The following is an 18900-nucleotide window of genomic DNA, read 5'->3' on the forward strand; positions in this document are numbered from 1 at the left end:
GATTGAAGGGGTTAAGCAACTCGCTTGATTGTATACAGGTTTGTGTAATGTGGAATGGTAGATGGTGAAGCAAGTATTTCTTCTAAGATGTTTTCAAATAGCATCTCACCGAGTGTCATCCAGGGCATGGAGCCAGTTTTGTTCTTTTGAAAATCTTTATACATTTGAGATAGTCTATTTTTACTTAACATTTTGTTGAATTTATTTTAATACTTCTTGAAGAGATGGTACCGAATTCAAGCATATTTACATTCTATATTGTACGGAAATCTTTTGTGACTGTGCAGTTCTCATTTTCTCAGTCTTTTTGTTGCTTAATACATTTCATTTATGAATTACAACTTAACGCTAAACACAGCTTGCAATTCTGTCCTGCATGATGAAAAACAGGGTGTTGCATCAAATGGGGTTTGTAGTGGAAGAGATGAATGATACAGACACCTGTGAGCTTCTGGAACAGTGTGACGAGGAGGAGCTGGCAGATGGCAACCACAAGCCCAATGACGAAGAGGTTAGTTGTTGATGTTTGACTTCCATAGATGCATAAATACCGTATTTGCTCGATTATAAGACGACCCCCCAAATCTGAATATTAATTTAGGAAAAAAAGAAAAAGCATGAATATAAGACGACCCTATAGGAAAAAAGTTTTACCAGTAAATGTTAATTCATCTAAACAATTTTTTTTTTAATAAAAGCTATGATTGAGAAAAATATTTTGGTTTTATTTCCTTCTATTTTCCAACCTGCCCCCCCAGTTATGCACATCTGCCCCAGAAATGCCTTATACCCCTATATGCCACTCTGGCATTAAGGGGGTTAAAAGGCATATTATGGGCCAGAGTGGCATATAGGGAGGTTTAAGCCATTTCAGGAGGCACAGTGGCGCATAGAGAGTTAAAAAGGCATTTCTGGAGGCAGAGTGGCACTAAGGGGGTTAAAAGGCATTTCATAGAACACTCTGCCTCCAGAAATGCCTTATGCCCCCCATTTAACACTCCTTCCCCCTCCCTCCTCCAAACTTACCGGTGCTTCTGACTCCCCTGTCATGTAGCCGGAGCAGTGTGTAGATGTCTACGCGATTCGCGTAGACAACTTACGCTGCAGCCGGAAGGAGGTGTGGCTAGCAGCGGGGGTTGTCTGCGTCCATCGTGCAGACCTTCCCCGGCTGCCAGAGAGAATTCCGCTCATCGGTGCTAGCCACACCTCCTTCCGGCTGCAGCGTAAGTTATCTACGCGAATCGCGTAGACATCTACACACTGCGCCGGCTGCACACCGGGGACTCAGAAGCACCGGTAAGTGGGGCGAGGGGGGGCAGGAGGATCCAGGTCCCCTGCAGCTGCGGGGGATCTGGATCTTAGTCGCCTCATAGTCAGACCTCTTGCTCTGAAAAAAACCTAGTCTTATAATCGAGCAAATACGGTAGTTACTACAATACAACATTATTTGGCATTTGAGATAACTGACTCTATTACTGCAAATAAAATAAAGTGTAAAAGTGAATAAAATGAAGAGGTTGATTATGATATAAAGTAAAACACTTCCTTTGACAAGTGAGCCCTAGGAAGTCGCATATACATAGAGATTTTGGTGTACTGCTAAAATGACAAATGTATTTTGGGGACCACAGCACTAATTCAGTGTCATTAACTTACCTTCTTAACCCCCTGAGACTCTCCTGCAATGTATAGCTCTTTTGGACACCATTCACGAGGCACCTGCTTGGAGAGGTCTGTAACACAGAAGTCTGGTCAGGACCTCAAGAAAAACCCAACCAAGAAAACATTAATACAGATTTGGTAGCTGCTGAAATGACCAAAATGTACATGTAACAAAACAAAGAACAAGTACATGCTGCAAATGTTTTTTAAAAACTGTTAGGTGTATAGGGTACTGTTGTCCATTGGGATTCTTTCAGATCGTTTTTATGGCCCCCTGCGTATGGTAGCTGTCAATAATTGACATTATTATAGTGATAATGTGTTATTTAGTAAATAATGACATTGTGGCAATGATTTCAAGCACTTCAGATTAATCATGCAAGCCTGATGAACAAAGTTTTTACAGCAACGGTGATTGTAAAAAAAAAAACCCTTCTGTTGCCGTTTTTTCCCAGTAATAGAAGAAACTAATATCATGCATCGTTGTCATTCACCCAAAATTACTAAACTGTTGAACCAAAATTTTTATTACAGGACTCCTGCTGGGCACCCATAAAAATTGTCCCCAAAAGAAGCCTTAGCAACAGATCCTCAATCGATAGCTGTGTAAAGCTGAGCATCGAACCGGTGCAAGAGGTGAGAGAAGTAACACGGACGGGAGGAGGTTATGTATAACAAATTATTTTTCTTGCAGTTTCCTCCTGGGGTTCAAGGATGGCCCAACCACACAGGGCTATGGCCTACCATTACCCCAAACCACATTAAATGATAAAAAAGTAATCATTGCGCCTTTGTTCAATTCTAATAGCGTTAACCCACTGAAATTATCAATACTTGATCTGTCATATGTTCCTGTTGCCCAATTTTCATGGGCCAAAGCAATAGTTGCCCATTATTATGATGTCAGGGTAACCTCTGTCTGATTTGTGCAAAATAGAACCAGTTGCCAATGTGAAATAAAGGTGCGGTAAACATATAGTAACAGTATGACAGTATATCAATAGATCCATGAGATTTGAGCACCTATATACCTATATCGGATATTGCTTTATGCGCACTAATCTAGGTTTGCGATTTTAGGCAGTCATGTGATATTTGGGTGAAATGTCCTTCACAATCAACACACGGAGCTGATGGTTTGTGGCAGTGCTAATAAGGTCCTATATACAGTATCTAATAAGTCTAGTAAATAGTTTCAAGTATAGTTGGAAGGGTACCTCTGGGTGAATACGCCAGGGAGATCAGGATAAAGGTCTGTGGCTTTTCACTCATAGACTGGGTTAGAACAGCAGAGTTGGAATAAATACAAGTGCCAAATATGCCATTTTACAATATTATGTAAAAACTATAATTACACCATATTTTAAAAAGATGTTTTAAGTGATAGCAGCTTGGAAACCCAAACTTCTACAATAAGCAGAATATCCTGTCTTTTGATTCTGTTTACATATATCCACGGATTTAAGACGAAATAATCCTGCAGCTTTTGTTTTTGTTCTCTTTTTTTTTTCGTCATGACATCTGAAATTGCTTTATTACTTTAGCCTCTTTTAATGTTTAGAATGAGGTCGGTGTGGTGAGGTTGCCTGGTGATGGACAGACCAGTCCTGGAGCTATTTTCAACCATGGGACCTGCTATTACCCACACATACCTGTGTGTCGCCCTGCACTGGTCACCATAACCAAGGGATCTTCTAGTTCCTCTGAGGTGTCCTCTACTAACTCTGAACTGGAGGTATGTGGACTCCTGTTCTTCTCTATATTAAAGCATCAGGTTTTTCTAGTCACTTCTACTCAATGATATCTGGACGAGTCAGCAGGAAAGGTCATAATGGATCTTACTGCACTTCGTGCTGTCTAGATGATGTACTAATCTTTGAACTATTACAAACCATATGTCCCTCTGAACGTTATTTAAAACATACCTCAATGCTTTTTCCTATCTATATATTGTCCTAGTCAAAATGTTACTACATACTTTGCAGCATTTCCATCCTGGGACCACAGGTGATGATTCAAGGCACTTGCAAAACACATGTAGGGAGAAAGCCCTGATCCCCTCTGCCTCTCTAGAATTGAATTGCAGCAAAGTAAGTGATTGTACCAGATAAACACGTTGGATACATTTGGAGTCTGTTTAATTTAATAGTCATCCAATCTCTGTCTTTGTTAATGGTGGCACATTTAAGTATAATCTAAAAAATATAAGCCTGATGCTTTAATATGTTGTACTAATCTGAATCTAACTCTGTTAGTTTCTAAATAGCACTATTATTCTGCAGCTTTATTCTTGCATGTGCTATTAACACGTAGTTTTTACATTGCATGCCATATGAATGACCGCACAGCAAATATGTTTTAACTCTAGATTGTAAGCTCCTTTGAGCAGGGCCCTCCTAACCTGTTGTTTCTGTAAGTCAAAGTGTTATTTTATATACTACTTATGTCCTGTCTACCCATTGTACAGCGCAGTGGAAATTGATGGCGCTATATAGAACGATAAATAATAACTGGCACCGGTGACTATGGTAAAACTTTAGCACAACTGAGTTTATCTACGAAGCTATCCCCCTCCTGTCCTCTAAAGTAACTCTATATGAAAACCTCTGCAGTGCTTCTAATCCTCATCGGCGCCAATGACTTCCGCGTCTTATCACTGGTACTCTTCTTATACAAACACATTGTTGCTAAATGTAAAGCGATACTGGGCCAGGCAAAGAGGGCAGTTTGGAAATCTGCAACTGTGGCAATAAATAGATACAATACAGATACAACATTAGGGTCCACAGCAGGCTTGTGCTAATGGACCAAAAATGATTTGCGGTCCATTCGTTTTCACCCAACTTATTGGTTTGGGTGCAACGTGAGTGACAGAGGGAGAGAGAGAGGGAAAAACCTGCAATGAAATGCAAACAAAAATTCAGAGCTCTCTGCTACATTTTTGTTTGGGGTCCCTCCTCGTTTTCAGACATTTGTACGAATTGGCAAAAAGTCTAGTTGACAGAGATCATCCACGTGTGCTTTCAGGCGGAGAGGAACCCCTGTCTTGGAGAGGCACCGTTACAGTGGCTCTCATCACTCCTCTGCTCATAATGTTCGCGGGTCATGGGTGCCTAGTCATTCAACTTCCAAGAAATGGCCAAAGCACTGACTATTTTACAGAAACTTTCAAGTCCTTATCCCATTTTCCACGACCATACAATTCAGTTGTATTGAGCAGCTGCTGTATATTTTTTTTTTTACATGTAATGGTCTATACACTAGAGGGAGCTATGAGCCAACACTTCATCCACCTGAACCGATCAGACCGCAGACTGATTGCTTTGGGATTTTTTTTTTAAGTTTATAATTGTGCGTGTGTGTATATATGTATGTCTTGTGATATTGAACAGCCCCAGGGAGATATATAGTGTTGATTTTGTGCGAGTTGGTGTGCAGATTGTGTGAATACGAGTCCCTGGGGTGGAGTATTTTGAGGGCAGGATTGGCCAACAGACTAGATATCAAAAGCAAAGTTTGCATCATCCAGTCTGGTATTCTCATGAAGTCTGCAACAGATGAAGGACATGAACATACAAACTCCCTGAAACCTTGCAATCAGACTGTAAGAAGAGAGGAATTTCGCTTGTGCTCCTGGGCAAGGAGAGGCCCTGTAGAAATATCTCTGAGGATTACTGTTCACTTAATACCGGTATTATTAGGCTTTCCAGATTCTGGCTTAGTTCAGTTTGACAGTTGGCCTGTTGGAGGGCTAGAAGGCTAGTAGTTAAAGTTGTATTTTGTGACGTCCAAGCTGGGAATTTGTACAGAAGACCACAAGACCTTTAGGGTGTAGATATCACATGAAGCAGCAATACACAGAATGAAATCCTGTTGCAGATTTAGCTGCTCCAAGCAATGGCAAATGGCCTTGAGAGTCACGCACTGAATGTTCCCACGTGATGCAAAACAACAAGTGTATCATGTCCTGTTCTTTATCACACTTGTCTAATTCTTTCACTACTAATCCTGTTTTAATTATCCCATGGTCTGTATTTTCTTTCTTTTTTTATTCTAAAAATAACCTCATGTGACATATACCATTGACCTAAGCCATTGTGTCATCCACCTTTTCTGCCACAGACAAAACAATAGCTTGCTCTCGGTACCCGGGACTGCGGAGAATATGGTGAATGAATGTTTTCCAAATAAGGAAGAAAAGCCTAAGTGTGTGTTCCAGAGACAGACAGAAGATGGAAGCAATGCCTAAAGTGGATTTAGATAACCCACATGTAGTCTGGATGAATTGCCAGGTGCATTCACTGAATTGTCATCAGTGTTCTTCTTCCCTGTTCTGACATCTGTCGTTAATGTTATTGTATTAAAGGGGGAGCCATAGATAATGTTATTTTAACAGCTCTTCTCTATTGACTAATAAGCCCTCAAGCCACTTTCTAATTTTCTTAAGATAAAGTTAAATTCTTTATGGGCAAGGTATAGGGATGAAAAAGTGGTACATTTAGACGTGGCTGGATGAGTTTGGTGCGGACGAAGTTGACTGTCCCACGCAGAGCCCTGAACTCAACCCCATCGCACACCTTTTGGGGTGAACTGAAGCCAAGATCACGAGCCAGGCCTTCTCGATCAACATCAGTGCCTGACCTCACAAATCCTCTACTGGATGAATGGGCACAAAAAAACCCAGAGAAACACTCCAAAATCTTGTGGAAAGCCTTGCCAGAAGAGCAGAAGCTGTTATAGCTGCAAAGGGGGGACCAACTACAACAAGTATATGTTAAATGGCTAGAACCTGATTCAGATAAAATCTGGTGTTCAAGACATGTAGCAAAGAAATTAGCTTGGTGTCAGTAACGTTATTATTTTTATTATTATTATTATTATTACTACTACTATTATATAGATGTGTGTTGAGTCACAATCAGGTTCTTTCCATGATCAAATACATCTCAGGAGTCTCCTTAATGCATATCTTTTGCAGAACTAATGTTGTGCTAGTCACTCTATATTCACAGGGTGCACCATAAATACATCTCCTCTGTAATGGAAAACCAACCCTTTGCCAGATCATTAGTGACTGTTTCATGCTTTTGATTGATTGAGTCTCTTGATTTTCATGGTAAGTTTACCACAATTCATAGAATAGAACATGACCAATTCACAAGCCAAATAGAAACGTCTCTGCGCATGTCATGGAAAATAGCCTGGCTTCAGCATCTCTTGTAACTATCCCTGGTTTAATGGAAAATGTTTGAAGATTAGGCCAACCTTTGGCTCTGGTTTTTAAGAACTTACTTAGTGCAGAGGACCTAATAGCAAACTATGTTAGGCATGCAATTATCAGGGCATTTTAGGCAATCCGTGAATTCTTCATAATATAAAAGTGACATTTTTGCCACAGTAAGCCCAGGCACTTAAATCGGAAAAGGGAATCTGCCTGCCCAGAATGCAGTCAGTCCAATCAGGACAAACAAGGGTCCTAAGACAAGAGCATAAAAATAAAAGTACTTTTTGGTGTTCGCGAGGTGTGTGCTGAATTCTTGTTTTGTTTTATATCTTGGAGAAGCCCCACCGGTTTGTATAAAGTAGTGGTGCCTGTTCAGGCCATTTAGGATAGAGCTCATATGGACTTGGTGTAGAACTGGCTGTATTGAAGTGCTTTCAGTGACCAATTATAAAGCAGTTCCAGTCTTCTTAAATGGATACTGCTTTTATCTTGTGTGATATTTGCACTGTGCGTCTCTGTCTCGTATACGGTCTGATTAAGCATCTTGTTTTCCGTCTCATACAAGCCATTTATGAGTGACGGGATAGGTGGCGGTGTGCTGATTTTTTACCCCAACTCTGAATGCATTGGGTAATTCTGTCTCAAAGTAAAAAATGTCAAACCACCACTGGTAAAGCTCCATTGGCTTCCATAGTGATTACTCCATATTTAGAACTAGTCCTACAATAATTATTTCTAAGTGGTATCTGTCCTTTCTGAGAAGTTTCACAATCGTGGGTCTCGGGTTTCTTCACTAAAGGAAGAGTTGGCAGGAATGGTTGCAACTTTCTCTGTCCTATTCACACCCAAGGGCCAACACTATTAATTTTCTCCAAAGAGAAGGGTTGTGTTGGACCTGTATACTCCATAATTCAATGAGTAAGGAAACTCTCACTTATTTAACTATGCATTATATTATCTGTATATTATCACATGTATAGACAAACAAAATGTTCTTAAGCTGATAACACACCAACAATGATGATCTTTCATGTCTTTATCGAGCACGTCCATTAAACACAGTGCTGGCGGAAAAAGTAGGTGAACGCTCGGGGTAAATAACTAGCCGAACCTCCTTTGCTAGCAATAATCTCGAACAAGCTTCAGGTACCGGCAGATCAGACCTACACAACGGTCAGGAGGAATTTTAGGCCGTTCTTCCTTACAGAACTGCTTAAGCTTGAGGTCATTTCACAGCCTCTCTCACTAACTGTGGCGGATGAATATGTAACCTTTTAAAGATTACTTTGTAACCCTTTCCAGCTTTATGCAAATCAAGAATTCTTGATTGTAGGTCTTCTGGGTTTCTTTGTGAGGCATGGTTCACATCAGCAGATCCTTTGGGTTTTTAATGTCAAAGTAGCCTTAAAACTATCCTATTTAATTAATTGGACTCCAGGTTTGCTGACTCCAAATAATTTTGTGTAGAAAGTGAAAGAAAAAAAAAAAAAGAGTGAAGAAAATGCTTGAAAGAAAATACTTTCCTTTTCTTTGATCGGGTTTTACAGCAGCAACCCTATAAACACCCTCCACGGAATGTTGAAAATAGGAACAAACACGACTTCTGTCTAGGGGCGCTTGTAACTCACGATCTCAATCGCTCAGATGAAACAAAATAACAAATACGAAAAAAATATAGTGTGATAAGGTAAGACACTCCTTGGTGTGTGTGTCAATTCATCAATCCCACGGACATAGAAGAGAAGAAATCCACCATAGAATGATATCTTTCTAAACCAGTGTATACGCAGTAATTGGATGCACTCACATTTAGATGGATATATCAAGCATATCTGATGTATATCTTGGAGTTGTAGTGGTCTTTGGTGAAGTTCTTGATGTAAATCCCGTGGATCCCAAGTTCCTGAGGGACTTGGAGAACCGACAAACAGCAACTAACTCTCGTTGGACGGTTTACCCGCTACCAACAAAAACATTTAGCACAGACCTTTTTTGTTTAGGAACCGTTCAGCAGATTTGTTAGGAGAAAATGCAGTCTCACTCACTGCTTGTGAGAAACTATATTTTTTTCATATTTATTTTGTTTCATCTGAGCGATTGAGATCGTGAGTTACAAGCGCCCCTAGACAGAAGTCGTGTTTGTTCCAAATAATTTTGGCCAGGGGTTCACATACTTTTTCCAACCCACACTGTGAATGTTTAAATTATGTATTCAGATGTTTGTGGACAAGAACAATATAATAATTTGCATGTTATTAGTTAAAACAGATTTATTTGATTATTGTAACTAAGCTATATAAATGCTGGTAATTCCAAAGGGTTCACTTACCTTTCTTGCCACGTTAACCAGGTTCTCCATCTCTAGAGAGAGTTGGTTTTTTTATTATTTTTATGTTGTAGATTGATTTAATTTAGCTGATGCTTTTAGTATTGGTACCATTTTTGAAGGATCTTATTGGTCAGAATCTGGAATTGTCATGGCTCATCAAAATATTTGCTCTAAGACAAGGATAAGAACAATGCAGCCTCGTGGCTTTTGGTAAATTGCAAATAACATGCCACATGACATGAATCATAGTTGTGTACTTTGATGTTCAGATTCTTGTTAAGCTACATACTTTGCCCATCTATGCTTATTTGTTGCATTTCCTTTTGCAGATTATGTAAAGTAAGATGATCAGTTTTTCTGTATAAAAGAATTGTTTTTTACTTTTGCTTTCTTTCAGTGGGACTTTGAAGATTTTAACCAGCAATGGGATTTTCCAGATATAAATCCCAATGAGAGTTCAGTTATGAGTGCTGGTATTGTGGCACCCTTGATGGGCAGAAAATAGAAATACAGCTTCCAAGAGTTATCATAAGCACTTCAGCTGAAAAGGCTGTGTTTCATTAACCCTAGAGAAGAACATCTTAATTTACTCAAGTTTTGTGGCATTATGGACCTCCGTAACACAATAAAAAATGATGTATTGCTTTTCGCTTCCTCACTGGTACTTGATCTATGACAACTATTAATGTAGATGTTTAAGAACTTTTGTTTTGGCACATATTTTATTGTGATTACTTCATCACCATCATTTATAAAATCCAATAAGATATAATCAATAGTGAAAAGCAATACACTAGGGACGTTCGAAAAGTTTCCCCACTTTTTAATATAATATATATATATATATTATATTAAAAAGTGAGGAAACTTTTCGAACGTCCCTCGTATATGCATTTTATTCAATGTCTAGCTATTGATCTAAGTTGTGAATCACCTATATCAGAGATGCACAGCAGAATATGATTTTTAGGTTTAGGATGAGGTATGGTTGCCTCACATGACATGCTCATGAGTTTTTTTGTCTTGTAAAGAGCCCCATTAAATAACAAATTTCTTAAGGAACATAGAGAAGAACCCCAACCATAAATAAGCCAGTTATGTAAACCCTATTTTGTTTATAATAATAAAAATAGGTTAAAATCTGTATCCAAGCCTCCAGACTCCTGGATAGTTGGCATTAATGAGCTACTGTCAGGGGGGAAATGTGTGTAGAAGAATAGAAGGGTTCACAATGAAAGATGATATGACAGGGGGAACGTTCAAATTAAAAAAGACAGCCTGCAATAATATATATGTGCCACAGAAATGAGATTTGGACTATTAAAAAGCCACACAAAGTGTTTTATCAGAGTAACCAAAGGAAAGAGCCGGAAGGTTTCAATGGTTGCTCTGGTGACTAGACGACTTTGCAACAGAATCAACTTTTATACATAACTGTCAATACTGCTTAGGATCAGAAAATAAGATGCCACAAGAACATTTGGATAAGTCACCACCATTTGGAAGGAAGAGCCCTTTGTGATAGTTGCTTGTCAGGCAAATTGCTTGGGCTTCTACCACCAGTTCAGAGCCCTAGGTTTCTGCCTAGATTGACTTTATATGATGGGGCAGCCCTGTATATCATTAAGGTTGCTATTTTGTATAAGTTATATAGAATAAGATTTCTATAGTGTAATTTACACGGACATAAAAACATCAATTTGGAAGCTGGATCTTTTTAATAGTGAACAGTACGGATAGCTGTTGCGTAGGTATCTAAAGATGGTCTTCATATTCATGTGATGCAGTGAAGGTAGAAGTGCTTGTACGCTTTAGGTGGTAAAGAAACAAATAGCATCCCTCGTGTATCAATAACCGCTAGGTAATATCCCCTAACTAGTTAGACAATCTTGCTACTGCAATTCCCAATGATTTTGTATGAGTCAGATAGAAGATAAATTTCCTGTGTCAAAATGAAATTGGGAAAACGAGACAATGGGTAGATTTGAGAACACAATGGAAGGAAATTCTTTGCCTGTATTGCCTTTTCCCATTAAGATAAGATAGTGAAGAGACTTCATTTATTTTCACACAATAAGACGCCGCACTCAGAACACTCGCTCTGACTAATGATCCTTAAGTGGGTTTTAATCAAAGGTTCAAAGTCAATAGCCATTTGTAAAAGTGTCCAGAAAGGGATCTTAATAGACGTTGAGACACATACACACTTTGCTGAATCAGGAAAGGCCCTACTGCATTGGGGGAGAAAAAAGTATTAGAGAAATAATTGGCAACAACCACTAATGATCCAGGAAACAATTTGTGGATCATAAAATGTACTTCATTAGATACTTGATCTTGAGGCACAGCCAAAATAAGTTTTGAAAGGAGAATTATGCGCTGCAGTAAAGACAGACACTAGAATAGTCACCTTAAAAATACTTCAGGCATTGAGAGCCGTTCTTATACCTCCCACTTTTTTTCTGGCATTTCAAGTTTTGTGAATAAACCTAGCGTTGCAGGGGGAAAAAGTTGTGAATGCAAATTTATTTATTGTGTATTTTCTCTGATAGCTTTGTTCAGGAAACAAACCAAACGACCACCAGCCAATCAGCCCTAGGTAATCAAGCCATGTCAGGAGATTTAACTTTATGGCATTTCCAAAAAAAAAAAAAAAGACTTGTATGTAGGTTGAATCTTGGTAACAATAGAAATTGAAGCAGAAAGTTACTTTGCTTAATTTTATGGAGATGTACTGTAACATTACTGTCAGCAGTAGTTATCTATACTTCTCAATACTTGGGATTTCTGTGTCTCTTTGTTACCCAATGACCGCTGGTTATATAACCCAATAAGGCATTTGCATAAAAACACATAAATATAATGACTAAATCAATTCCTGCTGTTTTTATACACATTATGTCTATGAGGTGTCTAGAACACTGTTGCCCACCAAACTCCTAGAAAAGAGGGACGCTGGTGAAGTGAGGGTTGAAAGATTAGGTCTCTAATGAGGAACACTTGGGATGCACATTATATTATATGTATGTATGTATATATATATATGTATGTGTACAGGGCCGCCTGGGGCGAATTTTAAAATGCCGCCCCCCCCTTATCTACCCTTCCTCTCCCTCCGTCCCTGCCGCCCCCCCATTATCTACCCTTCCTCTCCCCCCCTTGTACTTACCTTTCAGCAGTCCTGCGGCGAGTCTCCCTGTTCGGTCTCGGTGCCGGCTTGTAATGCTGAGCGCCGGAAAAAATCTTCCGGCACTCAGCATTACAAGCCGGCACCGAGACCGAACAGGGAGACTCACCGCAGAGGAGAGAGAGAGGGGCGCCGAGCGGGTACTGACAGCTTGGTAAGCGAAAACCACTCGGCGCCCCTTTCTCTCTCTTTCGCGTTAAAAAAAAAAAAAAAAAAAAAAAAAAGGGGCTGCCTGGAGTGGTTGCCCCACTTGGCTCCATTGTCAGGCTGGCCCTGTATGTGTATATATTTAATATATATATGTGTGTGTGTGTGTGTAACATACAAGTGATGTATATGTAGACATTTTGGTCTATCTAAGGCAAATGTTTCAATACTGGGGGCAGTAACTACATGAAATTGGAGTAAAAACAAATGTATTAGGCCCCATTAAGACTACTAATAATTTCATTGAATATCAGAATACAGAATATCACTTATTGTTTCTTTGGAGTGTCTATAGGACTTTTTCCCAGAAAATCATGAGTTCTGTAGTTATGTAGAAGTGGGCAACAAGCTTGTCCTTGGCTGGGACCAGAAACCCCATGAGGATTTAGCTTTGTAGAGCACTTGCTCTCCAGAGGCAGCCTTCGGTGGGCCCCTTAATCTTGCAGGCTTTAGAGCTTTGCACCTGCAGCATCAACGGCCACAACTGAAGCTAAACTACTAATAGCTTTATTCTGTAGCAAACCGGCTTCTCGTTCAAGGTGGTATTCAAAAAATAGTTGACGCCGGCTACACACAGTTTGTACCTAACCTTTGTTATGCATCACCGATGCTAGGAAATGCACCGTTTTCACCCTGGATGCACTCCTGCAGACGTGTAGCAACCTGTTTTTTTAGGGGCTTTAGTACTGTGGATTAAAATGAGGATAAATCCAGATTTGCATCACTTGGCACTTGCTCAGTGGCGGCATTGTCTGCGTTAACCTCACTCCCAGCAGCTCGGCAAAACTGGCAGAAGGCAGATCAAATATTCTCCCTGCCCCTTTGAAAGATCTATTAATGGTAGTAGTATTGTCACTTAGTTTAACCCACCCAAAGCGATATATTGGTGCATTTTAGTACTATGGTTTGTGGTTATATATATATTTTGTCCAAATTACAAAGGCATTACAAAAAAAAAACACAGTAGTATTTTTCGCATATGTTTAATGTATTCTAAGAGAGCGGTCTAAATAAACTATTTCCTGCTGCTCTCATATACTGGTTTAACCAGTTTCCAGCATGCAAAGGTTGTAGGATAAGCTAATATTAATTAGAATTAGAGTTCATGTTTCTGTAACTAGAAGAAAAGAACAGAGAAGGTTTAGCAGCTACAGGTATCTGCCGATTACATTTTCCAGCCAAATCAAACACACCGCAATCAGGGCCGGCCCTGCAATGTAGTAGAGTTGGGCAATTGCCCCAGGGGGCATTTTTGAAGAGGCGGCACCAAGTGCTTTTTTTATTTTTCTTGAAGTGGAGGAGAGAGAGAGGGTGCCGAGTGGTTTTCACTTATCAAGTTTTCAGTACCCACTCGCCGCCCCTCTCTCTCCTCTGCAAGCCCTCTAGCTCGGTCTCGGTGCTGGCTTGTAATGCTGAGTGCCGGAATATGACGTGAAGCAGCGCGCACCGCGGCAAGGCAGGGAGACTCGCCGCAGGACTCCTGGAAGTTAAGTGAAGTACAAAGGGGGGTGGGGGCATGGGCGTAGGAACCCCTAAAAATCTGGGGGGGGCAGCATTTTCCCCATCAGATCCCCACTTTCTCACACTATCTACCCCCTCTCACACTTTCTTACTATCTACCCCCCTCCCTACCCTTCCTTCTCACACTAGCTACCCTCTCCCTACCCCCCCTTCTCACTAGCTACCCTCTCCCTACCCCCCCTTCTCACTGTCTACCCCAGGAGTGTCCAAGTTTTTTCTGCAGTGGGCCACTTCATCAGAATTGTATACGTGCGTGGGCCGCACTCATTTTTCACTGTGAGAAAATATGGCCTTTAATAAAATATGCAGATTAAAATAAAGTAAATAATACAAAACCTTTACTTTTCCTCTCACTGATTTCTGGGCCTAGAACGTTTTGCGACTACAAATTCAGGACTCAGGATAATTAAAAATGAAATAGTTCTATTTATTCTAGGGATGCACCAAAATGAAAATTCTGGACCAAAACATTCACGGTTCACTTAGCCAAAACCGAAAATGACCCCCCACCTTTAAAAATAATAATAAAAACTCACATTTTTAATAAAAGTAGGTAACACACCACAATTGGACAAAAAAAATTAGCAATATGACTTGGCATGATAGGAGTGTGATTGGTAACAGCAATCACACTCCTATCATACCCAGGCAGCCAGTACATGCTGGTACAGGGTGGCTGTAAGTGATGTGCAGACCCCATACTGCTGGCAGTATCAATACACAAGGGGGGAAGCTAGCTATGTTTCAGCATGTACTGGCTGACTTGGCATGATAGGAGCAATCACAGTCCCATCATGCCTAGGTTCCAGCACTTACACATCCATGCTATCACACACACACTCATTCATTCATATACTCATTCACAGATTCATTCCCTCAATCACGCATACTCATTTAAACACCCTCCCCACCCCCTTACCTGCACTGCAGCTCCTCGATGTTGCTCACAGGCTTCAGCAGGGGGCGCGGCCTCCCTCTGGGTTCTCTGGTACTGCACAGAGGAAGCAGGATGTGATGTAATGTCACGTGAATTCTGCTGGGTTCCGGTTCTCTGTGCAGTACAGAAGACCCTCCCACAGGTAAGTAGCAGGGCTCGAGGTGCGGACCAGGTTGCCCTGGCTGCCGATCTTATGCGGGCCGCACCTCGAGGTCTCGCGGGCTGCATTCCTATTGGGGGGTTCCTACGGCCCTAGGGGGGATTTCTTAATTATCGGTCCCCCCCGCATGAGTTACTGGGGGGAATCTGTCCCCCCCGGTTCCTACGCCCATGGGTGGGGGAGATAATGAGCAGTGGTGTTGGCAGGGGGGGGGCTGCGGCATTTCAAACTTTGCCCCAGGCGGCACTATGTCTTGGGCCGGTCCTGACCGCAATAAAAAAAATGTATAGTAATCAAAACAGAAAAAGTACTTTCTTATTTACTTTAATTGACCGTGTACTTTTTAGGCAGATTCTCATATACACATTCCTTGTGATTATAAGATGTTAATTTGGTCACTTTATAATGGACCTATACATTCTATATGTTTTCAGGCCTGTCTTTGGGGTTTTATTCACTAAAGGGGGTGTTGTAGTTTCAGCTCCTGCATTTCACTATTCATTGTGCAGGGCAAATACTAGTAGGTTTCTCCAACAAGAAGGGCTTGTCCTGTGTGACTTGTTTCGTAAAGAAAATCTGACTGATATCCACTGAGTCTCACTGTGGATGGACAAACAACTCTGCAGTGTTTGTAAAATATTCGCGCCCTGTTAACATCGAAACCCTGCGTGCCCTCAACAAGGTAATAGTAACCTTGTTGCAAAAATGTAGTACCATGTGGGTAAATATAGCAATATTAATTCTCAGATGTGTCTGCTGATGGCCATACATTGAGTTTACAGTGCTTAATGAAACCTATGAGTATACCCAGTGCTTCATAAGGCTCTGCTTGAAAACGTTTTATAATAAAAGGTTGTTTTATTAGATAAAGGATTGACATTTGATAACAACTGTCATTGAAGATATGTCTATCTCTATGTACTGCGGTATGTAACCGAGATCATTGCTGTACATAATGGAAATGATAGGCAGATCATAAAATTGGTGTAAAAAAGCAAGAGAAACAAAAGAACAAAACAAAAGACTAAAGAATATGTGCATGTCATATATTGCTTTTTTACCTTATAATAGTAAAGGTTCCCTTCCACCTACTCCCCCAGTCTGGCACAGATTAGAAACATCACTCCTCATACTGCCGAATGCCCAACCGTTTCCCAAGTTTGCTGGGAAAACGTAATTATCGCGTGACACAAAGACAAGCACTGATAAGCTTGTCATAAAAACTGCAAAGCCTTCAGAGAAAAAATTAAAATGATAGATTGGATATGGTATATTATCCTACTCTATGGCAGATCTATTGTTTTTATTAACAGGAACAGCACCTTTAATTTGCTGGAAAAGCTCAAATATTTCGGAGGGCTTGTTCAATTGAGAAGCCCTCTCACACTCACTCACGATGTCTCCCTACCTTCTCCTCTGAGTGCTTCCATGTCCCTGTCTGTTTTCCTGCAGCTCATCTTCTTCTCTTGCCTTTTGTTGTTCTTTTAATCTTCTTTCTTCATCTGCTTCTCCCCATTATCAGCTCTGTTAACCAGGCCCCCTGGAGCACTTCCTCAAAAGGTTAGATAGAGGGAGGTTTGGGGCATAGTAAGAGGCAGGATGAAACTACATACCTACCTGGCCATCTTGCAGCATAAAGTTTCAAAGCAGGAGAGTGAAAAGCAGGACAGTAAGGAGGTATGATGTACACCAGAAAAACAAAAATGTTTCATGGCCATCTGCCCCTTTCTGCAGCATATGTATCAGTTTTTAATGTATATCTGTAACACGTCTAGGCCACCTTTGATGGTGCGAGATCATGGTATGTTTGTTCCATTCCAGTCAATGGGATGATTGCTAGTCATTTGTACTTTTTTGATAGCTTGAGCTGTGACATTAAATCCAGCTCAATGACCTTACATTTCCTGCAGTTAGTACAGTATCATTAGAAACGATTTAGAATTAGAAAAACCACCAATTTGGCGTGAGGATCTACATTTCTAAGTAGGCACAATAGATGGACAGACACATATGTGCCGGCTCTTTCAAAATAATTGTCAGACATATTTCTGTGACTGTTCACTGTTTGCAAAGATCCATAACAATGATATCTGAGAGATCGTGTTCCGAGTACAGGCCAGGAGCTATTATTACACTGGGACAACAGATATGGTTGCTAACAGATCAGATATACACTGCTGCTAATTCTTGCCTCGTGCACATTCCTTCTCAGCAAATCCATCAAATATGCTTATTTCAGCATTAACTGCACATAAATCCATTCCCACATATTCCCAAATACAGAGAAACATATAAGTGAGATTCAGCACATATGGAGTAACGATACCAGGGTAATTAAACATTTCTCTTGCGTGACTTATCTAACAACTTGCATAGTACAACTATGTATATAGCACTCCCTGCAGAAAAAAATAGAAATTTTGTGATAACTTATGTACACCTATCAGCATTCTTATCGTTTATTGATTTATATAGCGCCATCATATTCTGCAGCGCAGTACAATGAGTAAACAGGACACAGCAAGTGGTGCATAACGTGACAACTTGGAGTGCCCAGTTTTGAACTTGAACCGTTGGCCAAAAAATCTCATATTTTAACTCCAATACATAAGACACTTGTGCCATTTTAGATGCAGTAAATAATGATAAAAACCCATAGCCTCCCAAAGGAAACACTGCTTGCCTCCATGATACATATACAATAAATCTGTTTCCTATGTGAGAAAGAGTTTGTTAAAGAACTTGCACTGTTGTATTATTGTTTCGTAGCTTCCAAATATAACTTATTGAAATGCTGATGCAGAGCAATTACTACTCTCATGTCAAGCTTATGAATCAAGGTCATAGATAAATATGCCATTGGACAAAGGAGATATATGACCCAGGTTTTCCTGGTATTATTTGACATTTTTATTCAGAAGATGTAATACTTTATACTGACATTAGGTGAAGGTGCCAAGGTGCAAAAATGTGAGAAAGAACGGGTTCGTGCTCGCAGAAACTGTAAAGACCACTATTTACTGCATAGGATGTGGTCAAAAGATTCTTGCTGGACGAGATGATTCCTGCTTTTACAATAAAAACAAATCTGGTCGCATGGCAGGTTTCATGGTTTGTAAATGAGGGACATCTACTTATCAAATAACGATTTAAATGTCCTTGGGCTGTACTTGACACATGCAAGCCGTCCATCCAATTGCTTACCAAATTACTTGTCCAAACCAAGTCAACCCTCCACTGACTCTAATGGGCACTGATTGTGTACTCACTCCCTATACAGTGCGGTCCCCGTTACACAACTCCTTATGATACCCAAGCTTATGCTTTTTAGTTTTTTGGCAAAAAATTCCTTTTTTCCAGGTTTACAATTCCCAGGTATACATTAAGTGGGGGAGGCATTTTCAGGAAATGACTGCATAATTCATTCACCCGCCCTTCAGCTGAATTGGTTAAATACTTCTTTTGGTGATAGTAACATAACAAACAGTTATACTAAGTCCAATATACTAAGCAAATACCCCGACTCTGGACAGCTGTCCGACAGCTGGACACTGACTAATGCAGGATTGTGGATGAACGCACTATTAACACTGCTATAAAGAATCAGCTCAGTGCGGTGATTGGATTGTACCAATATATCATAACGTGTGTTAATGGTATTGTCGATTTTGTA

The 18900-nt window shown here is 40.3% G+C and overlaps 1 protein-coding gene across 1 annotated transcript in view; it reads left to right on the forward strand.

The window, feature by feature from the left end:
* Positions 1 to 18900, forward strand: part of TMEM44 (transmembrane protein 44) — a 40569-nt gene that overhangs the window by 10309 nt on the left and 11360 nt on the right. The window contains exons 7-9 of the mRNA XM_089498521.1: positions 359 to 511; positions 2197 to 2298; positions 3224 to 3397. Of these exons, the coding sequence (XP_089354647.1) occupies positions 359 to 511; positions 2197 to 2298; positions 3224 to 3397 (429 nt within the window). The remainder of the gene's footprint in view (positions 1 to 358; positions 512 to 2196; positions 2299 to 3223; positions 3398 to 18900) is intronic.

The sequence above is a fragment of the Sceloporus occidentalis genome, unplaced genomic scaffold (assembly GCF_023333645.1).
Source record: "Sceloporus occidentalis isolate IW3139 unplaced genomic scaffold, rSceOcc1.0.p SCAF_121, whole genome shotgun sequence".
Classification (NCBI taxonomy): domain Eukaryota; kingdom Metazoa; phylum Chordata; class Lepidosauria; order Squamata; family Phrynosomatidae; genus Sceloporus; species Sceloporus occidentalis.